The sequence below is a fragment of the Ambystoma mexicanum genome, chromosome 4p (genome assembly GCF_040938575.1).
Source record: "Ambystoma mexicanum isolate Mex_15411 chromosome 4p, UKY_AmexF1_1, whole genome shotgun sequence".
Classification (NCBI taxonomy): domain Eukaryota; kingdom Metazoa; phylum Chordata; class Amphibia; order Caudata; family Ambystomatidae; genus Ambystoma; species Ambystoma mexicanum.
The window spans coordinates 1,164,251,040-1,164,277,456 of record NC_090927.1 but is presented as its reverse complement, the minus strand read 5'-3'; the positions used below and the strand labels follow the sequence as shown (position 1 = coordinate 1,164,277,456).

The 26,417-nt window shown below is 43.4% G+C and overlaps 1 protein-coding gene across 17 annotated transcripts in view; it reads left to right on the top strand.

Annotated features, from left to right (window-relative positions):
- The window catches only part of SYNE1 (spectrin repeat containing nuclear envelope protein 1), a 1,651,720-nt gene that overhangs the window by 902,890 nt on the left and 722,413 nt on the right, over nt 1-26,417 (top strand). For all 17 annotated transcript variants that reach the window (XM_069606781.1, XM_069606782.1, XM_069606785.1 and 14 more), the window contains 5 exons: nt 7,888-8,013; nt 9,232-9,408; nt 18,186-18,451; nt 21,088-23,248; nt 24,154-24,491. In XM_069606781.1, the coding sequence (XP_069462882.1) occupies nt 7,888-8,013; nt 9,232-9,408; nt 18,186-18,451; nt 21,088-23,248; nt 24,154-24,491 (3,068 nt within the window). The remainder of the gene's footprint in view (nt 1-7,887; nt 8,014-9,231; nt 9,409-18,185; nt 18,452-21,087; nt 23,249-24,153; nt 24,492-26,417) is intronic.

The window sequence follows — 26,417 nt, the reverse complement described above, 5'->3', positions numbered from 1 at the left end:
ACAATACTAACTCTTACAAATCGTACTGGACATGTCCCGCTAATCGGGTCAGGCAAAGTCAGGCACTTGACTTCAAGTGCATACACCCAATCCCAATGAGCTCTCCTCACACAGATAAAAAGCGTAACCTAGAGAGACACTCTGAGCAAGGTGGAACACAAGTACGAGCAAGAGTTCCGGGGCGAAGGCAAACCTACTGACCAAGGGACTATAGCAGCGGGTCGAAAACCCCAAGAGTTCTCTACAGGAGGTCATTGCCTCCACAAAGCCGCGGAAGACACGTGGAGAATGCCAGATCCCAATATTGAAGACTGCATTGTGTTTAAAGGCAACCAGCGACTTTTCCGGGTGAATGACAAAGTTTGTAAGTGGAGTCCAAGCTCTTGGTACTAACCTTTATTAGGCTATTGGGAATCGAAAAGCAGAACGAACCGCACACAGCCGGTGAGTTGGCAAGCGACCAGAGAGACCATTGTGTGCTAAGAAAGAATGAAGTTTGCAACCATATATCTCAAGTGAAGGTTGCACGCGTGTGAATGAGACGCGAAAAAAGGCAGACCTGTGAAATAACTTTAAGATAAAGACAGCTGTGGAATCAGGGATACTGAGTAACGGAGTGGTCCGGCGAAGAGGAGTAGCCCACTCGAAAGTCTCCATGAAAGGTGCATTGTTTGAGGCGATAACAGTGAATGAATTGAAAAAGCAAAAGTGAACAAAGTTAACCCAGAGAGAAGGGGAGAGAAAAAGCTGAGCGTTGAATTTTCAGTTGAAGTAGGCCTGCGGTGGTCTGGAAAGGAAGCCCCACACATTCAAATGTCTTTGACATTCGAAAAACAGTCTGAGCCGACTAATGGAGTCTGGAAATGTTAATGGCTTGGGGAAAGGAGCACCAGCAAGTGTTGTTGAACTGGGAAAGGTCTGAGTCCAACAGAGGGGGACCAACGTTGAACTGTGAAAAGTCTGAGCCCGGCAGAGGGGGACCAAGGTTGAACTGTGAAAGGTCTGAGCCCAGTAGAGGGGTACCAACGTTGAACTGTGAAAGGTCTAAGGCCAGCAGAGGGGATCAATGTTTGAACTGTGCAAGGTCTGAGCCCGGCAGAGGGGGACCAATGTTGAACTGTGAAAGGTCTGAGCCCAGCAGAGGGGTACCAACGTTGAACTGTGAAAGGTCTAAGGCCAGCAGAGGGGATCAATGTTTGAACTGTGCAAGGTCTGAGCCCGGCAGAGGGGGACCAATGTTGAACTGTGAAAGGACTGAGCCCAGCAGAGGGGGACCAACATTGAACTGTGAAAGGTCTGAGGCCGGCAGAGGGGATCAATGTTTGAACTGTCAAGGTCTGAGCCCAGCAGAGGGGGACCAACGTTGAACTTTTGTTTTGTTATTTGAAGAAGACTGGAACAAAAACCTTTAATGTGGAAGGCCAGGCAAGCCTTGATCCACCTTACAAACTGTTTCAGTGTTAAAATCAGAGTGTGTCATCCTGCCTATAGAGACTGCCTTATTCCGTGCTGCCCAAACGTGGGGATGAGAGCTGATTTGGCCACATTTATTCTTTGTCGAACCCTGATTTTCTTTTTATATACATACCTGCTTTACACATTTTTATGTACAAGGGTTAAGGCAGGTATTAGGTTTTGTTAGCATAGGCCATTTTGATTTGACAGACACGACTAAGACTGTTTTCTTTATTATTTGATGGTTGAGACGACTCGGGCAACATAGGAGTTTTTCTAAACCCCACAAAGTCAAAAAAGGATTTACAAATTGTATCTTGTGTCAGTGTTCTACTTGTGATACCATGCCTCCCCTACATCTCTCTCAGTATACATCACAGAGTTGTGTCCCCGATGAGGCCATGGCAGATGTACAGTGCCCACAACCATACCAATAACATTTGGCTCTCCAAACATTCCTGTGTCTCAGGTGCAGTGCATGTGATAACATCCTAAAAGGCTCAGCCATTATTCACCCATAATCAGGAGAATGATAATTAAATGATCATTTGTGTCAGGAAGGAATTATTGAGTAGATGTCTGAAATCCGAAGAGCAAACTTAAAATCGTTTTTCAAAACATTTCAAGATGGCAAACCACATTATTAATCAATTGAGGTTAACAATGCTGGAAGTCATAAGTGAACACCAAAGAGGAGGAAATGGAACCGTGGCAAAAATAATCAGAAGGGCTGTATATTTTGTCCAGTCTCATCCCTAAAGGTCTTAATGAGAAACAAGATTTGGGGTGTTTCATTTAAGAGTGGTTTGTTGAACAGGTGAAGTATAGTTTCAACTACTAGAGTAGAACGTGGGCCGGAATTCAAAGTGTGTAAACAAAAGTCTTGAATGAATAAGCATTGAGAAGAATTATATTCATTGTGCAGCCCTACCAAGTGTTAGATAATAGAATGGGCGCATTCATTCTATGTAGAGAATTTCAAGGTGAAAATATCTGCACATATAATAGATACTGTCAGATTTGTCTACAGGTGATGTGGTCTCCATAACCCCCTAATATTTGTGTTAATGACATTTTTATGATAAAATTATAAATACAACTTTTGTTATAAGGAGGAATACTTTATGTTATGGTTGAACAGCCGTGCTTGACATTTATACATAAGTGCGCTGAAGCGCTAATACATTCCTTTTATTGGTTTTTTATATTATTCATGGCCCTTTTCTCTAGAGGAAGATAATGCATTTTATCTTTATGCCTAGATTGCAAGTGCTTAGCACACTCTGTAAGATAGATTTTTCATTTTTTAGTGGTACGCTTGACTTTAGCGAGATACTGACAAGTGAGAAGGCGAGTACCTCTATTGTCTTGTGAGTGTTAATTTAGAATTAATGCAGACATCCTGTATTGTGAGTGCAAACAGGTAAATATGCCAATTCAATGCCAGTATCATTGTACAAGAGAAACTGCTGTACTTACGTACTATCAATAGTCTCTGTTAGACATGCTATAAGCACTGGCGTAACAGGGGCCCCCGCAGCCCCTGCGGTGCGGGGGGGCCCATGGTGTGGGGGGCCCCACCAGCACATGGCTGGGAGGGGGCCCCAGTAAAAAAAAAAAAAAAAAAAAATGAAAATATTTTTTTCTAAAAAAAAAAGTTTCTTTTGAAATTCACTCTGCATTCATAAAGAACATTTCTGTAATAGAAATAATTTCTTTATGAAGGCAGAGTGACTACAAAAAGAAACTTTCTTTTTGAAGTATGAGGGCCCCCGTACCCCATGACATGGAAGACCCTAGGCTGGAGGCCTCCATGTCATGGGGTGGGGGGGGGACCCTGTGCCTTCAAAAAGAAATTGTTTGTTTTTGAAGCCACTCAGCCATCATAAAGAAATTATTTTGATTATGGTTCGGTCCTTAACTTCTTAATGAAGTTATAGTGACTTAAGAAAGAAACAATGGGGCTCATTCTGACCATGCCGGTCCGGAAACAACGGTGCTGGTAAGCTTACAGGCACTGTTGTTTCCGGACCGGCATATTACAGGTCTGCCTGGTGGGGCTGCCGTGCCCAACAGGTCTGACCCTGCCAGGCACAGCAGCCACGGTAGGCAGACCTGTCACGGAAGCACCGGCACCGTTAACAATGGTGCAGGTGCTTCTGTGTCCCCATTCCCGTGGAGTCTGGGGTTTAACGAAATTACCGGCACCTGATTTCCCAGCCGCCGGACTTGAAATAGCACGGTGGCACCGGGAAGTCAGGCCATAGTAATTTTTTATGGGTCTGGCGGCAACCCGCCGGTAGCACCGGCACGGTTACCGCTGGACCCGTAATGAGCCCCAATTTCTTTTTTAAGTAATAGGGCCCCCCCTCAACTCCATGAGGTGTGCGTGTATGAGTCTATGGTGAAAGGGTGCACACTCAAATGTATAGCCGGCTGCCTGTGTGTGTATGGTGAAAGGGTGCACACTTAGATGTATGGGTGGCTGTGTGGGCGTGCCTGCATCGTGAAAGGGTGCACACTTAAATGTATAGGTGGCTACCTGTGTGAGTGTATGGTGAAAGGGTGCACACTTAAATGTGTGGATGACTGGGTGTGTATAAGGTGAATGGTGTGTGTGCTTGTGTACAGGGGCACAAGAAAACCTTCATTTCGGGGGGGCTAACCCTTCAAATGTTGGGAGAGGCGCTAACTTCACATGCGGTGGGGAGGGGGAAACTTATTTGTGTGGGCGCATCCAAATTATTTACACATTTTAATGAGACTATTCTAGTGCAGATTCAATGTTACAAGCAGTTAACACTCTCCTATAAGTCTCCTGTTCCCTCTCTACCCTTCCAATCACTCCCCTGGCATGCAAGTACTAAACCCACATCACGATTTCAATCGCCTAAACAATGTGGCATTTGAATGCAGGTACTAAAAGTGAAATGCTTTACGTTGGTAATTGCTGGGTTCTTGTTAACAGCAAAAACCAGGTGCCATTTAAAATCTGTGTCCTGTTCGGTCTGGCTACTGCTCTAAAGGTTAGCCAAGTTGAGTCAATATAGCCCAAAATGTCAGGGGGGGTAGTGCTGAAGCCCAGTCAACTCAATGGTGTTGCGCTACTACTTGTGTTTAATGCCTTGCTTACTCCTAGCCCTATTCTTCCTCGTCCCAGTACTTATATACGAGGCAGTACGTGTGTTTGAGGCACTCTGTCTCATACAAAAGTACTGGGAAGAGGTAGAGGTACATGGAGGTAATGCCTGATTTAGCTACCTGTAATCTTCATCACTCCTAGTCCCACTGTTCCTCATCCCAGTACTTACCTATGAGGCAAGGAGCCTCATACGAAAGCTCTGGGACAAGGAAGAGGGACGCAAAGGTAATTCTGGGCCAAGGAGCTGATTGTGGAAGTTGGGGTAGTGGGTGGGAGGGAGAGTGGATGTGTGGGGGGGCAGGATTGTGTGATAAATCATAATGGTTGTCCATGTCCAGGCTAAGCAGGCATGATATGTGGTATTAGTGGCTAGAGAGGCATTTTGATTTAGCCAGTCTAGTCATTCCTCAGTTTGGTATGACTTTCTTTTAACTGGACATTTCTGATAAAGTAGTCCTGCTAACTTTAATTACCTGGCTAGATTGGCATTTGGGTGCTGCCAGTCTAGCCATTTCTTACTGCGGCATTGTATATTTTTCTGGGCATCTTTGATAAAATGATATGATGTGATTCAAGTCATTTATAACGCGCCTGTACACAAGTGTACACAAGGGAGGGATGATAGAGGGAGGACAAGACAAACGATCTCAATAGGCCTTGTGTCATTGTGAGAACGAGAAGTGCAAGGGAAAAGGGAGCAGGGAAGTGCAAGTGAGAGGGGAGGGGAAAACAGGGCAGCAATGCTCTCAGTAGGTGCAGCCAGGGCAGAGCAGCTATTGGTTGTGCAAGGAGAACAATGGACTGCAGGGTTACAGTTACAGCCCCTAAGTGCATGGTAGGCCCGGAGGCAGTGCAAGGGTCACCAATCAAGAAAGAGCCTGGACTCAGAGAGACTCTGAGGGGAGCCAAGCAGCCAGTAAGTACAGCAGACAGGTAGGTCAGGTAGGTCAGCAGGGGGGGAGAGAGAGCGAAAGCAGCAGAGAAGAGGAAAGCTTTTAGCTGCTTCCGAAACTTCAGGTTGTCTGCCTCAAGTTTGAGAGGGGCAGGGAGGCCATTCCAGTTGGAGGAACCAGCAGAGGAGAGAGGTCTACCCCCACTCTCTGCCTGGAGAAATGTCTAAGCCTTAGAGAGTTGGAGGTAGCTGAGTGAAGGGTTAGAGAAAGAAGGTATTTTGGAAGAGAGCATTGGATTTAGTGTTGGCACTGGCCCCAGAAAGCCTTGTGGGCAATGCAAAGGTTCCTGAACTTGATCCTTGCAGCCAGTGGAGAGATTTCAGGGCTGGAGAAATACAATCCCAGGGCTTGAGGCCAAGGCTAAGTCTTGCAGTCCTGTTCTGGATTATTTGCAGATGACGGAGACTAGAGGAAGACAGATTGAGAAAGTGGCTGTTGCAGTAGTCCAGTTTAGAGACAGTGAGCTTCTGGTGGAGAGTGAGAAAGGGAAGAGTCCCTTTGAGGAGGAGCAGCTGGTAGTGGGACTTCTTGGTGATGTCCGAGATGTTAGGAGAGAAAGAGAGTGTGGCGTTGAAGATGACACCAAGGTTTTTTGCCTCGCAGGAAGGCAAAGGAAGAGGGCCCAAGGTGGTCTGCTATAGTGAGAGAGGAAACACAGTGGCAACGGTCCCGATGAGAAGGATCTCTGTCTTACTGGCATTAAGGCAGAGATTGTTGGAGGCGCACCAATCCTGAATCGTGGATAGACAGTCAGGAATGAGCAAGAGAGGAGAGGAGGATGAGGGGAGCCTGAAGGAAAGCTGAGTCATCCACACAACACTGAAAGTTAGAGGATAAGGTAGAGATCAGGGAGGCCAAAGTGGCCAAGTAGAGGTTGAAAAACCAGCGTGAGAAGATAGAGCCCTGGGGAATGCCACAGGTAGAGAGAGGTGGTGGAGAGAATGGGACCACGATCGACCTGGGAGCGGAGTGGCGGTCCAAGTGGAAGTAGGTCAGTCACTCTAGGGTCTGATCTGTGATGCCCAGGTTCTCACAGAGTCGATTGATCAGGATGGCGATGTTGACCCTGTCGAAAGCAGAGGAAAGATGAAGGATGAGAATAGAAGGAATGCTGGAATCAAGGTTAGAGAGCAGCACAGGTGTTAAGGAGAGCAGTTTCCATGCCTCTGGCAGCTCTGAAGCCAGACTGATGGTCATGGAGACAACCAACAGATTCAGTGTGGAGAGTAAACTGGGAGATGGCAAGCTTTTCTAAGAGTTTGCTCAGGAAAGGTGGAGATTGAGCGATAGTTTTCCGGCAGGTAGGATCAGCAGACTGCTTTTTGAGGAGCGGGTGCACAAGGGAGTGCTCAAAGGGAGAGGGGAACATTGCAGTGGCGAAAGAGTGATTACAGAAATCGGCCAAGGCTGGAGCGAGGGTGTCAATATGGGCTTTGATGGTTCTGGAGGAGCAGCAGAGCACCTGTTTGGGCGACACTTTCATAGATAGGACTTGTCTAGAAACCTCGTCAGGTGTTGTCAGAGAGAAAGAGGAAAAAGGAGGAGGAGAGAAGAGATGGCCAAAATGGGCCGAGAGAGGAAGAGGACATAGAGGACAGGATGTCCTGAGATTTAGCAGAGAAATGAGAGGCCAGCGCTGTACAGAGGGCATGGGAGGGAACAGAAGAGGTATAGACCACAACAGGATTGACCAGTTCCTTGCAGATTTTAAAGAGTTTGGCCGTGTTGTTCGAGGCCATGGAGACACATGCTTTATTGTGTGCTCTCTTCTTGATGAGTGTTATTGCTTTGACTGGCATTTTGCTGAAAACAGTCTAGGTATGTCTAAATGTGGCCTGGCATTCTGTACTATAATGTTATTACGTGTTTACACTGGTCTACATTGTGCAGCCAGTTGGAAGCATTAATGTTCCTGTGCACTGTTGGTGACTTGCATGTATTGGATTGTGTTACCCTACAAAACAATTGCAAACACTCTGGCTTTATAGCCAATTTATCTCAGAAAGTGTGCTGTATATTGCATTAAAACACATATTTATATATTTTTCCTAGTGCAGTGTGCGGCATACCCCTTCAGCAGCACGTTCATGCGTATTGTGCAAGCGTGACAGTCTAGGCCGGCCCAGAGTGTGGCGCAACCCGTGATTTGTTGCCGAGTTGGGGGGCCCCCTCAGCATGGCTCGCAGGGGGGCCCCCACATTTTGTGTTACGCCACTGGCTATAAGTCACTTTTTGCATTCGAAACTGACTTTGTAGCACCGATTTCTTAAAACATAGCTCAGCAGGGAAAGTGCTCCAGCTACTTAAAAGGTGTGTAACATGGCTGTCTCCCTGCAGGTGAAACATTATAGAGCTCTCTATGAGCAGGCAAGCACCTATATGGACCTCCTCTGTTCCAGATGTGACTTGTCAGATTCTGAAGTGAAGCGTACTGCTACGGATATCCAGCAAGCAAAGCACACGGTGAGTGGGTGTCTGGCCTACATAATTTCCTCACTTACCACTCGCGCCTTCTCTCACCGCACAGAAACAAGAAAACAAGAAAATGTAGAGCACGTTTAACCCCAAATCAAAATGTTTCTTTGGGCATTTGAGCATCTTCAATTGATCTGTTTTCTTTGTCTTTATTCCAATCATTACGTTAAATGTTGGTTTACCATGATAGTTTGTGTTGAAGTTTTTTCCTCTTAACAAGAATGCTTAGCAGAAATGTTGTTAATATATTTAATGCAGTAACTTGAAATAGATGAGAAAGTAAAAAACCAAAGCCCTTTCAGATATGACATTGTGTGTCTTGGGGGCAATGACGCTTTTTTGGAACACCACAACAAACTGATTTCTCTCTTCTCTTGGATTCACACTGTCAAAGCAACATTTTAAAGCAGAATTGGTGATCAATTGAACCTATAAGTCTTTCACCCCACATTATGCCGTTGCACAGACATATACAAATCGACATGCACTGTATACTAGTATGGGGATGTATTTGAGTTATACAAAATGTTCATTTACATGTCTCTAAAGGTAGTAAGGAGAAGGTGGCTACCACATCATTTGCCCCAAGGTGCTCTACTCAAGGGAGTTTGCAAGGTTGAAGGATGGAAACAAAGGGTTTAATATCTGGAGATTGAAACTTTGCACTTTTACACTCTTACCTGTTTTTCTTGGTATGTAATCGGGTGTTGATATTACACATGTTTCAGTGTTATTACACATTTTAAAACTCTGCATTTATAGAGCCTTTGTTTTATCTTGTAGTCAGTTCCCCAAGTGTTTCCTTGCATACCCACCTACTGTTTACAAACAGGACCAATTCACAGGCAAACTGGGCACATAGTGACTTTATCTGTTAATAGTCATGGGGAGGGTCAATTTTGTATGGGAATATTTATGCTGTGTGTTATTTTTCAAACATATCCACATTGGGAAGGATTGATTACGCGAAACAAAACAAGTCTCAAATCGTTTTAGCATAGTCACTAGTTTAGATCTGTTGGATCACAGTGTGTATCCTATTGCAAAATGTACATTGCTTTCATCATTCCTTTGACATCCATCACAATATTAAGAGACCCATCCCCGAGTTTTAAACATTCTGCATCGTTGTAAGTCTTGTGTTACCATGGAACTTGCTTGACCACTTTAAACTCAATGCCCTTCCACATCCTACTATGTCTCTAGATTGAAGAAAGGATGCTTCATTCCCAGCACCTGGCCCAGGGATGGGAAGATGTCAAACAAATGAAGGCTGATCTGACAAGCTACTTCCAGGATGCAGAGCAGCAGCTGCAGAACATGAAGAGGAGAAGGGCTGAGTTAGAGCTCAAAATTGCACAAAACATGGTTCTGCAAGTCAAGGTAAAGTGGCAACCTGTTGTGTGACTTGAGGGAATGCAGGTTCTTTGCTGGGTGTCTTAATGTGTGTCTGGGTGAAAAAGTCAATTGAGCGTACCCGTATCATGGGAAGGCGCGGTTGATGGAACGTTCTGTGTTGACTGGAAATATGCTTTGACCAAAGTGTATGTCATTAATTTATAACAGCATGCTTTAGAAAAGTGCAGTAAGCAACAAATGGAGCACAGGAAGACTATTATACACAACATGTCCATCCCTATTCACTACATAAGTGTAGGAAACAACCAGGTGCCTATGTTAAGTATTGTGCAGCCAACTGGAGACTTTGTTGGGTGTTGAAAAATGTGTCCTGTGCCCGGCACAGTTTCTACATCTGGGTGCCCCTTATCATGACTGAAAAGAGGTTGATTTTACTCCCAGTGCAGGTTTATGTAAAAGAGGCCCATATATTTAGTGCTATTCTAGTCCTTTTATCTTAGCCACTTTTTTATTTGCATAATTGAGTTCCCTCTGAATGTCTTACTCATTTTGATGTGTGTCTGGAACATTGTAAGGCAAGATTGTATGCAGTACCCTTTGGGTGCACTACAATAACCTTGCCCTCCTGGCAATAGGGACCCAACCTTTGGTATAAGTCTGAACTACACAGGTTGGTAGTGTGGCTGAGCAGCCAGGCTTATCTAAAGAGGGGTCAATGTGTGACACTGAGTTTCACAGTAGCAGTTATTCAAGTAAACACTTATACTCAAGGTTTCTTGATAAAACAATTATTAATTTATTTCACAGTCAGTTATATAAGCCTTCTTCAGAAGGGAGCAACACATGTAACAATTAAAATATACTTCAGAACACACTCTTAGTTTCCCTAAATCGGATGATACCCATTTGGGATGGATGGCACACAGACACTTCCTACACCCTCAGGTGACTTAAATAGCTAGGACACTGTGGACATTGATTTATCACTGGTACCTTTAGAGCAATACTGAGTTTGGTGCAAAGGTTAGATAGGGGAATAAAACTAAGGTTAACAAATAATTCATAAACAGGTAAGTACTTTTGAAACCTTCCAATGTTCAGTAAATTAACCCTTTCCTGGAGAAAAGATAAAGCACAGAGTCAGAGGTAAATAAGAGTCACTCAGGGAGCCAGGACAGCCAATGTTAATTGCACAATGTCTAGGGGAACTGAAGGTCTTCTTTGCAGGTAGGTAAAAAGTCTTGCACAATGCTTTTAGAAATGTTTGTTGAAAATGGAACACCTGAAGGGCCACAAGCTGGGAGACTTGTGAGGGGCAAAGCTGTAGCAACACTTTCCTTGATTCTGGGGTCCAGCACTCTGTTGAGGTGTCTCAGGCTTGGTCAGTTCTGCATCAGGGATGTCCACAGCATCTTCCTAGCGCTCGGGTCCGACTTAAAAGCAACGCACACAATCTGGGGTTCCTCTCCCTGGCACTACTGTTCCAGCAGCAGCAGCAGGGGAAATACAGCCAGCTCCGAAAGGATGTCCAGGCGGCTTGCTTTGGAGTTGATTGGTCCCACCAACTCAAGGGGAGAAGTCATCCTTGCAGGGCTTCTCTAGTCAAGGCGAATTCAGAGCTTCAGCACAGCAGGAGGGCTTCACCGGGCAAACCAATGGTCCACGAGTTGTAGCAGGCGACTCTTCCAGGTTTCTCTTCGGATTCCTTCGACCAGTGGTCGACTCTGCCTTTCAAGCCAAAAAGTCTTGCCTTTTATCCAGGTTTCTCCCATTCATTCCAGCCTAGCTGGCAAGCACACAGCAGGGTGGCTGTCCTTGCTGGACAGCCAGCTGGCCAGCCAGATGGCCAATCACCTTTGGGTTCATTCCTGTAACCAAGGGGATTAAGCACAGGGAGTTTCGGGCACCTCCCTCACTTCCTGCCAGACATAATGGAGCCAGAGGCGGGTTTCCTTCGTGAATCCCGCTAAAGACAAAATTAACAAAGAGACAAAACCTTGTTTGACGTACAGACTAAATCTCAAGAAGGACCTTTCCAACAAGAAATGGCGAAAAAAGAAGACTGGGCCATTTTTTACAAAATGGGCACCCATGGATGCTTTACTGCAGTTGCGAACGCAGCCTGCGGTAAAAACACACAATGGTAGTTAAAAGTAAACCACTGCCAACAGCCATTAATTGTAGAAAGGGTAACATAAAAATGTTACATGAGAAACTAGACAAAGGGGATACTAAGTAACCCCTCCAGCACCCAATGGTAAAATAGTGTGTGCTGCGTCTAGAAAGTTACAAAATGTAAGTAAAGTCAATTTCACTTCACTGCTCTTGGAAACAGTAGGTTTACCAAGAGAAGGTATTTAAACCTTTGGGAATTCCAAGAGACTTTCCTGTGCCACTGCACTGAAGGTGCTTTATGTCACAAGGTAAAGATGATGCCTATGAAGTTTGTAAGACTCCAAAGTTTAAAAGAAACACATAGTCGAAAACACAATAAAAATACATGAGAAGGTGAGAAAAGGGGCTCTCCAGGTTAGGAATTAAAAGTCCTAAAGTTCAGCAAAAGAGCTGGGGGTTTCTAAGGTAGAAGGGAATTCGCACATTTCTGAGAATTCTCCCTAACAAACATCCACGGCTAAATGGGAGCAGAAACCTCTCTTAAAAAGTGAGCACATAAAACACAGAGTTCATTCTGATTATGCCTGGAGGTCACCAGGAAGAAAGGCTTGGGTGCAAACAAACTCACTGATCAGTGCTTCAGTACGGATCATAGAACAATAACTCCAATCCTTGAGACGTTCACTTGCTTTTGCTTTCTTCTGTATCTAAAATATTAAACCAGCCAGGCAAATCTTTCATTATCAAGCGTTAGAGGATCTCAAACATGTGATTATCCACAGTAGAACATTCACTGGCAGTGGCAAACCTGGGGCCATATTACAGACATTTTGCACTGGTGCAAGTGCGATACTGCACAGCATGATCTCTAGGACAAAGTGCCCTAGTGCAAAAGACATTGGGGGTAATTTTCACTTTATACCTAAATTGCATGGTGCGTATCACAACCATTTGTACCATTTGTACTTCCATGCAAAAGGTCCCTTGAGTGCAATTTTATAACTTTTAACCACTTAGTGGAAAATTAAAGTGGAAAACAGGCGGAATCAACTTTACGCCTTACGTTTCCACTATGTGTGAGGTAAAGTAAAAAAAGCCTCCATTGATTAACATTTGTGGGAGGTATTTACAATGGGTTCCTATAGAATCTGCCTGATTTCGGCAGTTGTAAAAGTCAGAAGGATTCCATTGGTTTCTCACCAGTATGAAAATACATGCTAGTGAGAAACAGGGCAGTTTTGGCAGTGAAAGTGAGACGATAATTTTTAATAATAATTTGTCATTTATAAAAGCACTTTCCATTTTTTAGAGCAGTCGGACAAATTCATTCTGCTCTGCTCTACAACTTTGGCTGCCATATAGTAGAAAATCCAGTGGCACATACAAAGTGGTGGTAAACATGGCATCACGCTCTTACCACCTATTTTTACATTCCTGGGAATGCAGAACACAAACCTAATATTCCTTCAATGAGTCAATGGATTATATGAGCACTTGGTAAAACATTGCCTAGCTACAGACAAAAATGCAAGAATCTGCTTTCTGAAGTAGAGTAATTTTTTACTAGTGCGAGTACCATTCAATATTTTACTTGCACCAATGTCACTTATTTGTAATATGGGCCCCTGATATATTTGCGCTGTAACAGGGCGGATGTTATAAAGTGCAATTCCTTAGTATAAAACGGATCTATAAAGCAGAGACAGATTATTATCTTACTCTCTAATGTAAGGGTTGTACATATCTTAAAGATAAATACCATTGACTCATTCTATTGACTGATTTGGTATTTTATGCTCAACACTTGAACAGCGAAATTACACGATTTTATCGATATAAGCCAAGGCCAATCTACTTAAAACACATTTGGCTCCCATACACAATAGAAATGCAAATTGTCCAGAAATGATGGTATCAATTTAATTCAGTTTCTGGTATTTTAAATTAAATTAAAGGTAGACTTTGCACTATTGTAGATACTTATTAGTTGGACAGAAATTTCAAATGCATTTATTTTAGATTTAGCATGAAAAGACTGCATTATGTAGTGTGTGGGGTCATCTGGAACACATTTACGCCGCTGTATTTGCGAAGAGCAAACATATATCGGGAACCAGAACAAAATTGTTTGAAATGGTAATATAAAAAGACTGGCCTTGAAACTGAATTTCATTGCATAAAGTTTTTTGCACAGGTACAAATATCAAAGCAAATCCAGTTTGCACAATGTTCTTGCTTCTGTAATAAAGAATTGAGAAAATAGGTTGTGCATCAAAATTGTGGCTATGTTATATCAAATGGTGCATCACAATTGTGGCTATGTTATATCAAATCTTGCAACCAGACAAAAAACACTCTGATCTTGCACTACTTTTGCTGCTTTACATTGGAACGAAGCCAACATATTTTGTTTCATTTTTACAACTTTAAAGAAAGCACAAAGTATGCGGCCAAATAGGTTGTCATAGCTTTATGTGGTAAGAGTCACATAACACATCGAGTCCCCTGTACAAAGAACCTGAGCGGTGCAGAAACTGCAATCTCAGACATTATACTAGTAGAATAGTAATTAATGTATTTATTATAATTAGTCAAATTACGTTTTACAAATAGTTAATACATATATAAAAATTTCACACATTTCCAAACAACGTTACATATCCTAAAAGATCCTCATAACAAATAAAAAAATTGTAGAAATACGAAATAGGAAAACCCTACAATAAAATTAATAAAGATACCAGTTGATGCTACTCGTATTACAATTATTAGAAGCTGCTATACCATGGGCAAAGAGAAGCAAGTAAATGGGATACAAATCTAAGAACCAACAATATAAGAAGAATCTATGTGATGACTGCGCCGCCCGTAACTGCACAGATGAAAATGTCGACGCCAATTATGGCGCAGCGCAGTGATCAATTAGATCACTGTGCCCACATCCCTTGGCCCGCATTTCCCTTCCTGGCGCCCCCACCTCACTTACCTTTATGGAGGCACGCTTCTGTGTGTGCTGCCTACACCCTGCTATCCCTGCAGTGTCAGTTCCTCCGACTAACGTGGGTTAGTGCTGATGCCGCAGGGTGCTTTTCATTTTCTTTTCTTTTTTTTTTCTTTCTTGTTCCCCGCTTACCATTCTGGTAAGCGGGGACACCCCTGCAACCCCCGACTCCTGTTACTGCATCCAAAGTAGAGCGGGGGGACACCCCCGCAACCCTGCACTGCTTGGGTGCAGTAAATGTCACCCTCATTTTGTTTGCCGCCAAAGTCGCAGTGACTGCGGGGGCGTGCAAATGAGGGCGACATTTCGGTACGTTTCCTGTAAGAATATTCATCATACAAATAACTGTATAAACATATTGTTGCAAACCAAACTAAACACTCTCCTTACTGCACTAATGATGCGCTAATATCATGTGCAAATATGCAAGTGGGTAGGTAAAGTACAATCAAAAAGTATCTGTCCACAATTATTAGATCTGTGCAAAATATGCAATGTGCAAATAAATCCATATTTATCTAAAATACATTCCACTACATACTGTGGGTCAAACAAATAAACGTGTGTATGCTGTTGCCCTGAGAATCTAAATGAATTTTTTCCAACCTCTATCAACTTGCCCATTTGTTTCCAGACCCTATAACGAATAATATGGATTGAAACTGAAGGAGAGTTTAAGCAGAAATTACAAAAATCATCCAATTTTATAATAGTAGAATATCACGCTGGTTCCCCCTCGTTCTCAGTGGCCGCCTTAGAACATGTCTTTATAGCAGCCAATCCCATTGTTTCATTCTCTATTGTCCGCTCTATTGTATTCTACATTCGCACGCAGGGAAGGGCACCCAGCCAATCAGGTGGCTGGAAAATCAGACGAGAATACACTGTATACCGCCTGCTCCATCCAGCTAACCAAGGCTCTTCTCTGCGTGGCACCATCTTGATTGTTGGGAGGCAAGCAACAGGGAGCCTCTTCCTGTTGCCTCCACACCCTCCTCCCCTGCCCCAAAACAAAACCGATCCTTTCCCCACCCCCTCCCGCCCCACTTACCTTCTGAATTGGAGGTTTACGCTCCGGTCCTGGTGCTCCTCTTGCCCACCGTCATAGAAATGGAAAAGTAACGTAGTGCCTTTTCCTGTGGCGGTTGCAAAAAACAAATAAACCATTCGTAATCCCGTATGACCCCACAGGGTGTGAATGGCTATAACCCACTTGTCAGCGGTGGACATGGCCGGTAACAGCCCCAAGCCCTCACTGAGGCCCTCGCTTCACTCTGAACTGCCTAGGCTGGGGCTCGCGGGCCACTACATGGGAAGTCCACCACCCGATGAGGGATGATTGCCATATTCACCCTTCACACTGTATATTCTTCACCAGGCCACATTTTGATACCTGGCTTGGCAGTCCCGAATTGTTATTCTCTAGTGTTGGGCAGTGAAAAAATGTAAAAGGTAAATCTCGGTCAGAAAAACACCACAATTCAACTGGGTGTCTAGGGCACATCTGAAACCCATCACACAGCCAAACAATATATATTATTAACTACCTATTGCCCTTCTAAACTGCTTCACATTGACAATCCATTTGATGGCAAACACTTTTAAAACCTACTTTGCTTTCTGCAATTCTGATCTCTGGCCAACCTTAATGGTTCTACTCACTCCCAAACGGCCACAAAACATTTCTCCCCCTTACCCCCCTACATCACCCATGCTTATATCTGTGGCCTTTCACTCACTTTACCACCATCTTATCTTCTCTCTATCTCTCGAACTCATTTTCCTTTCACAAATTACGGTCTGGGGAATCCAGGAAGAAGTAAACACAGCTTGTGCATGATACACAGAATATTTTGAGAGGAAGACCTCCATGCTTGCATTTACCTTGAAAGGGAGAGACACTCCAGGTCTATGAATATGGAAGGATAGGGCACTTGTTAGTGATGTCACTAGTGGAAATCCATGTCAGGGGATTCATGTCACATATTGGGAAATAGAAATGGTGTCAATGGAAGGGTGTTTGAGGGGGATACCTTTTTGTTAAATATTAAAAAGGGTATGTGTCCAGAATTCACAATAGGCAGGTTCTGCTCCTCTAACCCAAAAGTGACTCAATCAAAGCTTAAATAAGGCCATTGCCGATTTCACACCCACATTTCTCATATCTGAGCCGGTCATTAAAATAAACCAAAACCCACGACCATCTAATGGAGTGTAAAGAATGTTCTACAATGAGGATAGCCCGCAGTAATCCAATAACCAGAACCACTAACCTATTGACAATTGCCATTTATTTTGCCAGTGGTTTAGATTTTCTCACCCTTTCTATAACAGACAATATATTCCCACCTGTAGTATTTGCCAATTACTGCTGGGAGTTTTCATGAAGCCCTTTCAATGATGTCTTTGCTGAATGTCACTATAGTATGATATAAAGCATATGCCAGTATAGTTTAATTTATGCGCCAAACTGGTGTAGTAATTTAAATTCAGATTAACTTCAGGTCTAAGTAGATATTAGACTCTGGTCTATAAAACTTGGTTCTAACAGTCAACTAGTCAGTTCCCCGCAAGCAATACAGGCAGTTTGTCTCCACACCCACCCCCGACTTGAAAGCAAAAAAAAAGTCTGTCTTTTGAACTGAAACAATGGGCCTCATTACAAGGTTGTGGGTAGTACCGGCAGCCTACCGGCAACCTCGCCTTACCGTTTCCGCCGCCTGACATCTCTGTGCTACCAGGATATCACAGGCAGTGGAAGAGCGGTATGTTCCCATTCCCGTGGAGTTCCTTTAGGACTCCACGGGAATGGGAACTCTGAAGCACGGTGCCAGTGCTTCAGTGAAAAAACTGCTAGTAGGGGCCTGAACTACCGGCAGGTCAGGCCTGCCGGTAGTTCACTGCCCCTACCGGCAGACTCGAAGTGAGCCGGTCCAGAAAGGATGCCGGTAATGTTAACGGCACCTTTATTTCCGGACTGGCTCACTTATACTGAGGTTAAATGGGTTTTATAGGCTTTGATCATGGGCTGTACTACAAGCTATTATGGTATGGTCCATAAAGCCATGTTTAAAGGAAAAAAAAAGGGCGGCTATCTGCTTTGGATGTTTGCAGGGAATGGGCTGGGTTGCCCGTGAGCATGTAGCAATGTACTCGGGGGCGAGGGAGAGCTGGGTCTCCCGGTTGTGGATCACCAAATAGTCGGTGTGGTGTCCTAGTGGGGCTAGGCTTTGTCTGGCAAGTTGGGCCGAGCGACGATTGACTGTGGCAGCTGGGGTGTGTAATCGTGGATCTGGGTTGTGTATGCCAGTGTTTAGGGTAAAATGATTTTGGAGTCCCTGGGCTGCATCTGTCAGGTATGGACCAGCAAGGAGGGTTGCAGGGCTGGCAGCTGGCCAGTGATTAGCACTCTTATGAGAGGGAGCACCACATTGAGAGCCTTGCTCCCCTTCCCACACATTGGCTCATTTCTAGGCTGTATTGGATTTCTGACCCATATCAGCTTGTATAGCCTGGACATTACCCAATGGGGAGGTGCCATGTCAGTTCCCTGAAACATGATTTCAATTTAGAAGACCAAGGAGCATAGGTAACATGTGCTGACTTACCACAAGTTGGGACCCTCTTGGGTTGTTTTGAAGAATATTTGTAATATGTATCTGTTTTTACTTTTTATTTATTACAGGAACTCAGTCAGAAGCTGCAGGCCAAGCAAAGTGCTGTCACCAGTTGGATGGAGAAAGTGAACAAGCTGACTCAGGGACAGGAATCCCAAGAGCACACAGAGATAGGACACATGAACAATCAGTGGCTGGAACTGTGCCTAAGCTCTGGAAAGCTGCTGCGCCAGAGGGAAGAGGACCTCCAGAGGACCAGGGAGTACCATGACCGCATGAACATGGTGGAAGTCTTCTTGGAAAAGTTTACAAAGGAATGGGATAACCTGGCCAGGTACACAATCTTATAGTTTCCAAGACTGACCTAACTAAATGGGAGGGATGTTAATCCTGAAGCAGATTGTTGACATTGTTACTGTGTACAGACGCAGGGTCATTGGAGAAAAACATAATAGTCACATGTTTAAATGTCTTTCTTGTCACTGTTTTAAAGACATGGGCCACATTACGAGGTTGATGGTAACCCACCAGTGCTACCAGTGGGTTGCTGCCAATCCGTAACACCCTTACTGACGCCTTATATCCCAGTCCCACCGGGATATCACAAGCAGCGGCGGTAAGGGTTAATTTCAATGTTCATGGAGTCCAAAAGGACTCCATATAAATGGGGACATAGACGCACCGGCACCGTTGCCAACAGTGCGGGTGCTTCCGAGATAACCATGCCGGTAGGGGCCTGAAAAACCGACAGGCCAGACCTGCCGGAGAATCCGTGGGGCCTACAAGCATCATAGTAGTATGGCGGTCCAGAAAGGGTGCCGGTACGTTGTTACCTTCACACTGATTTCCGGACTCCCATACTTGAAATGAGACCATAGTCTCCAACTCATTCTTGGACTCTTACCAAATTGCATTATTTATTCCCTGCCTCTCAAACTCCTTGTCATATAAAGCCATGTTTAAAAAAAGAAAAGAAATGGGTGGCAATCTGCTTTGGGTGTTTTCAGGGAATGGGCTAGGTTGCCCGTGAGCATGTTACAACATACTCAGGGGCGAGGGCGAGCTGGGTCTCCTGGTTGTGGATCACCAAATAGTCAGTGTGGTGTCCTAATGGGGCTAGGCCATGTCTGCCAAGTGGGGCCCAGCGACGATTGACTCTGGCAGATGGGGGGTGTCAGTGAATGCATGGGCAGTGCCCTTAGGGATATGTGCTTTTAATTAGTTTGCTTTACTAAGTTTTAGTAACAAGCCATGATAACTAACAATAACTAAAGCAATTGTTATCAGTAAAGAAAATGTAGTTAGCAATAATGAAATACTGAAGCTGTGTAGTTTAGTATATTGTATTTTGCAGGGTGTGGGTGTTGGAATTAGAGGTTTGAGGGGGGCACACTCTGAATTAAATGTATGTAAAAAATAAGCTTAAAGTTTAAATCAGGGATGCCCAAAATCAATTAACCATGTTATCCATTTGGTGGAATCACCCACCTTTGAACCAGGATACTTCAACACTCCACATTTTACCTGAAACACAGGATCCTCTTTATGTGAGTCGGTTGCAGAGGTAGGTTTCCGTGTCTTGTGGTAGCAGGGAGAACTTGAGGGGGCACCAGGAGTCTAGAATATTCTTTAGTGAGTCCTCACAAGTGGTGAATTTTTTCAGTAAGGGACCTAAATATTTCCTCAAGCTAGTGCAATCGCCAGAAGGATGAGGTGTTTGGCGGCATGGAGGGTTTCTCCCCCTGATTAATCTTGTAAAATAATATGTTGAAATGGCGCCTTTTGCAGCATCATTACTAATGAAAATCAGGTAAAAAGCCATACAATTCTTTACTTGTTCTCTAGTCCAACACATGAAAAAATGATTCCTACAATTATTGTGAACTAGAAACAAGTGATCCACAAGTCTCTAGCTGCACATGTCACATTTGGCAGATTTATATAGAAAGTATGATTTCAAATTAAATGCTTTCAGTATTCCAGGGAGTGCAGGATTTCAGAGGGTCAGACAGTGAAGACACAACCGATATATTGACAACAGGGATAAAGCGCTTTTAAAACTTATTAGCATTTTGGATAATTAAAAAACAAATCATAATCTCGGCATTGATGGGTCTTCATTTTCCTTTCTTAACACAACCATGTACATTTTCTGCATAGTTGGGTTATGGCTTATAATATATAGATTTCGTCCTACCACTTAATTGCATCAAAAACACGTTATAAATGCCTTATCATATCACATCTTGCTTTTAACCCTTCACATGAATTTGACAAATCTCGTTTAAATGTATGGGGCACTTCAGTAGGGGGTGTGGCTGAGGGTGGCGGCATAGGATCTCAAATGCCCTCTTGTATGTGTTCCTGTCAGACAGTGAATGCATCGGTAGTGCCCTTAGGGATATGTGCTTTCAACAAGTTTAATTTACAAATTTTTGGTAACAAGCCATGATAACTAATAATAACTCAAACCATTTTTGTTATCAGTAAAGAAAATGTAGTTCACAATCATTAAATACTGAAGCTGTGTAGTTTAGTATATTGTATTTTACAGGGGGTGGGTGTTGGAAATTAGAAGTTTGGGGGGAACACCCTGAATAAAAGTATGTAAAAAATAAGCTTACAAAAGTTGAAATCGGGTATGCCCAAAATCAATTAACCATGTAACCATTGAAAACACAAACATCTAGCAACTCAACATCTCTTACAGCAACACCTGCTGGACTCTGCCAGAGGTTGGCCTTCAGTGGACAGAACCTGTGTACCATGTAGCAGCACTGTGTCAGCCTCCATGCAATGTGAACCCTTGTGTGGAAAACAGTTGGACAATGGTACATATTGGACAATGCAACATGTAAAGACCTGAATACCCAACCCAGAGCCAAGTACCTGTTCTATAGGCCTGAACTCTGACAAGTGTAATCAAATGCCATGTCCTTTTATTAATTACTCCACGCTTGTTTTTAACAGATCTGACGCCGAGAGTACAACTGTTCACCTGGACGCTTTAAAAAAGCTAGCAAACCTTATGCTGGAGCAGAGGTTTGTGCTTGAGGATTTAAAGGAGCAGAAGCAGAAGATGCTTGAACACCTTAATTTAGATGACAAGGAATTGGCTAAAGAGCAAACTGGCCATTTTGAACAGCGCTGGACACAGCTTGAGGAACTGGTGAAAAACAAAATCCTGGTTTCAGTCACTACCTTGGAGGAACTGAGCTTAGTGCACTCTGGGTTTCGGGAACTCATGGAGTGGGCTGAGGAGCAACAGCCTAGCATGAGTGAAGCCCTCAAGCAAAGCCCTCCCCCCGACCTAGCTCAGAGCCTACTTATGGATCACCTCACCATATGTAACGAAGTGGAGGCCAAACATCTTTTTCTTAAAGCACTCGTGAAAGATGCGGACAAGGTCATGGCTAACCTGGGACTTAACGAAAGGCAACATCTCCAGACTGTGCTATCCGACGCCCAGAAGCATGTTGATTGTCTCAGTGACCTTGTAAACCAAAGAAAAAAACACCTGAGTAAGGCTTTGTCTGAAAAGGTCCAATTCCTCATGGCGACATATCAGGCTGTCAATCAAATTCAGCAGCTTGAGAGAAAGGTAGTGCTTCAGGAATACATCTGTCTGCTTCCAGACGATGTGAGCAAGCAGATCAAGGCTTGTAAAAGTGTCCTGGCAAGCTTGAAGGCCTATCAGAGTGATGTCACTGCACTTTGGGCTCAGGGACGAGAGCTGATGAAAGATGTGACTGAGCAAGAAAAGAATGAATTGCTACTGAAACTTCAGGAGCTTCAGAGCATGTACGAAACATCTTCACAGAAATGCAGCCAGCGACTTTTAGAGCTGGAAAAGAGTTTGGCGCCAAGGAAGTATTTTAAAGAGGATCTCGACAAAGCATGCCAATGGTTGAAACAGGCAGACATTGTCACTTTCCCAGAGATTAATTTTATGAATGACGACTCTGAACTAAGCTACCAGCTCACAAAATATCAGCAAATTCTGGAGCAAGCTCCGGAATATGAAGGCCTACTTCTTAACCTGCAGCGGAGTGGACAGGAAATCTTACCAACGCTTAATGAAGTAGACCATTCTTACCTTGATGATAAGCTCAATAGCCTACCTCAACAATGCAATTGCATTATTTCTTTAGCCAAAGAGAAGCTCTTTAAGGTCCAGGAAGTCATGTACACTCGGAAAGAATACGCCTCTCTGATTGATTTAACTAGCAAAGCTCTAATGGAACTGGAAGAACACTTTTTGCATATGGACAAAACCCCAGCCAATCTCCAAACGAAAGATGCACTGTCACTCAAGCAGGATTACCAAGCCCTTCTCAGTGAAGTTGTAAGCCTTGGTGTAGCAGTGGATGAACTTAACCAAAAAAAGGAAGGTTTCCGCAGCACTGGGCAGCCCTGGCTGCCTGATGAGATTTTAAAGCTTGTTGCCCTTTACCACAAACTGAAAAGGCAGATAGATCAGAAAATTAGCCAGTTAGACGACACCACTGAGGCCTACCGGAAGCATGAGGAGCTCTGCGTGCAACTCCAGGCGCAGCTAGATGCCGTGAACATGGAACTGTCGAAGGTTAATGAAGAAACACTTCCTGCAGAAGAGAAACTGAAATTCTATCATGCTCTGACAGGCGGCCTCCAGAATGCAGATGCTCTCCAGAAACAGGTTTCCGAGCATCTAGAGGAGATGATGCCTCTCATAGAGGCAGAGGCTAGTGAAAAGGTTGACCATCAGCTGCAGCTCTGGCAAGGGACTCTGAAATCCTTGCACTCTATTGTCTCAGAGAGGATGATGGAGTGTGAAAACAGAATGGTGCAGAGTGTGGACTTCCAGACGGAAATATGCCGCACCCTCGACTGGCTCAGGAAAACCAACAACGAGCTTGGTGGAGCAGTATGTGTGGACATGAAACATCAAAGCATCCAGGAGGAGATCCGAAAGGTTCAGATTCAACAGGAGGAAGTGCAATCAAGCCTGAGAATAATTAATGCCCTGAGCACCAGGGAAAAGCAGCGGTATCTGAAAGCAAAGGAACTAATACCAACTGAACTAGAAAGCAATCTTGCTGAACTTTCTGTGCTGGCGGCGGAAGTTCAGGGCTCCATCAGCAGTAAGCAGGTGAGTGTACTGCACGTCTCATTGAGTCCATTGAAAACGTCTGAGTGATTTTTGCCCCTTGAATTATTTTCTTCTATTCAGTCCAACTGGCACAATCTATCAGAATCTATACTATGTCCTTCTCATTGAGGTAACCCGAGTAATGTGACCTTTTTGGTACAAAATAGAGATTACAATGCAAAAAACAAATGCTTGACTTAGGTGCTGTTTGAATATGTACATATCTGAAACCATCAATTCTCAAAGTGAGCGGGAAGGCAAACAAGTCTGATGACTGGATAGAAATGATTAGAGCATTGTGACAGCAATAATAATGAAAGGGTCCATCCAGTGTGCCTGCTTCCTTGACTACTCTATTTGGTCTACTTTCTTTCTCTTGCTTACACAGTTCTATTGCTCCCTGTATCGGACCCTTCTCTAGGCATTCTTTTCTATACTTCTTTTGCTGGAAAGTTGTCCATTTATTTACTACACTTAATGTTATTCTGCAGCCTCTGCGATCTCCTTGCTTCTAAGGAGTGCCATTCTAGCAATACATGTGTTTTCCCTATCATGTAGTGCTCTTCCCTGTCTTCGTTTGTTTGCAGTCATGTTCTATATTCAAAATTAAATGTCCATAAAGTACTAAATTCTGATGTCATGTTCGTAAAATAAGGCAGAGATGTCCTGAAACATCAAAATAGCTCACTGCAGGTTATTGAAGTATGTGGTTGGTGTCTTTCTTTCTCTTATGTAGTTTTGCTAATGACGTTTGGTGTTTGTGAAGAGACATTTTTGCACTGTTGAGCATGAAAACGAACAATGTGGCCAATTTATTTGTAAATAACTTTTTATCCTTTTTTATTCTATTTTATGGTACTGTTTTGCATACAGTTCCCTGACTTATTTGCTGTTGTGTTTTTCAGGACACATTATCGAAAGTATATTTACGTAGCCAGAGATACTACCAAAACCTGCAGTCTGCCAGTGACTGGCTCGAGGATGCCCAAGATTTATTACAGCAAGCAAGCAGTGGTTTGGATGTGGAGAACTCTGAAGAAAGCTTGAAAAATCACACAGAATTCTTCAGCACAGAGAAAACATTCCATTCTCTTCTTGAAGAACTTTATGTGTTGACTTCTGAGCAGGAAGCATTTGTCCAAACTGCGGGAAAAGAACAGATGAAGAAGAGTGTGGCTGCCTTAGAACGCAAGGGCAAGGAAGTAGTCCAGGAGGCCCAAAGCCAACTTAACATACTACAAAGGTATAGTAGCTACAGCATGCAAGATGGACGTTTGACGAACCAAAAAGAAGAACAGTGTTTGATGAGACCAATGCTTGCCATTATTAGCATAGCAGTGTGTTTCAAATGAATAGCTTCTGGTAGATAGAATATGTGATTAAGCCAGGACTCAGTTGTTTTTTATCAAGACTGTATGACAGAACACCTGCTTTTAGAATTTCTTTAACATACTATCCTGATACCATTGCGCTTAGTGCATACCCTGCTACGAGTCATGAATGCTAGGGCAATAGGTTTTGTGAACCTCAGACTAATAGTGCATCTCTACAAGTGCAGACAGCTCTCATGTCCTTGTGGGCCGCATAACTTTTCCCTTTTCAAATTCCTTTCACTCAGTATCAGGAAGCGCTTTCACACTATACACTATGCTCTTTGTTTTGTGTGCCTTTTGCCACACTTGAACTACTTTTTCACACACCTGAGTGTTCATACAAACCAACGTGTGCAAAAGCAGCCTACCTATATGGAGGCTAATAATTCTTGTAGCTCAATTATTGCTGAATACATGTTACATTATGGTCTTTTGGGTATTTAAAGATATGCATCTGGAATTAATTCCCAGTATCATATCCATTTCCATATTGAGCTTTTCAGCCCAATAAGGCCCATTTGACTGTAAGAGAGTACAGGTATGCTTCATTATTTGAAATATATAAATATTGCTAAAATTACATTAACGTTATGGTTTAACCTAGAGTGGAAAACAAAAATGTACCAGTTGCCTCCACACTGTGCCTGTCATAGTTTCATTCATAATGAATCTCACTACAAACAGCATCATCAATGACTTTTTACACACACTGATCAAATCGGTTGATTAGGTTTGTTAATATAGAATGTATAATGGTGCACCTGCTGCAGGAGTATATTTAGGACACCTTACCCACTTTAGAGGCCCTCTCCAATGCAACTTGTGATGTCCCGCATGGTTCTTTTCCTCCCCCATCCTTTTCATTAGCCATGTTAAACCTCTCGGCTCCCTTATCCACCTGCACAGATTTGATCAAATATACAGACGAGCCCCTCATGCATCTTAATGATGACGTTCTCAACATTTATAAATGTTTCCACAATTCTATGTTTGATATTGGGAACTGGATGGGTTCCAGTTCCCTGGCATGGAACTCTAACATACAACTATGACAAAACAAAGGTACTGATAGTTGGCAGCCTCTCTTCCCTCTGGAATTTCCACATGTGGCCTTTTGTCTTCACCTTCCCCTGTGCCTTTTGTCAAAATGTGTGGCTTCAAGCGTCACTCCTCTCTTTCACTTACAACTCAAATCAATCATGTGGATTCCTGTTGTTTTCACCAGCTTTGTGTTCCATGTCAATTTCCTCACTTTCCCTCTCCCACTGCTTGCATCTCATATTGTCTCAAGCCCGGATATGCTCTCTTCCTTGGGATTCCTGCATGCCATATGCACCTTCTACAAATCAAAAATGTGGCTGGTCATCTCATCACTAACTCTCCAGGTTTTATCATGCTATCCCTCTTCTCTTCAATGGCTCCACATATTGTTTAGAATCCACTTTAGAGCACTGTGTTTTGTTCATCATTGCCATTACAATAAGGCACCTGTCTCCCAGTGCAAGCAATTCTTGGCCCACTTATTTAGACTCTTGACAGTGAATGGCTTTTATTATTACAAATTGTATTAACACAGTTCAAAAATAGTATAACAACTATCGATTTGAATTTATAATATAACAGAGCACCATATTCCTATTTCATCACATTGAACAATCGTTTGTATAATTCACAAACCTAATTCATACATACATTTAATCATCAGTCATAACCAGTCAAGAGACATTAAAAATCATTACATCTCTCTTACATCCAGGCCCATACATAAAACCATACAACCACCACATTTGCAGCAA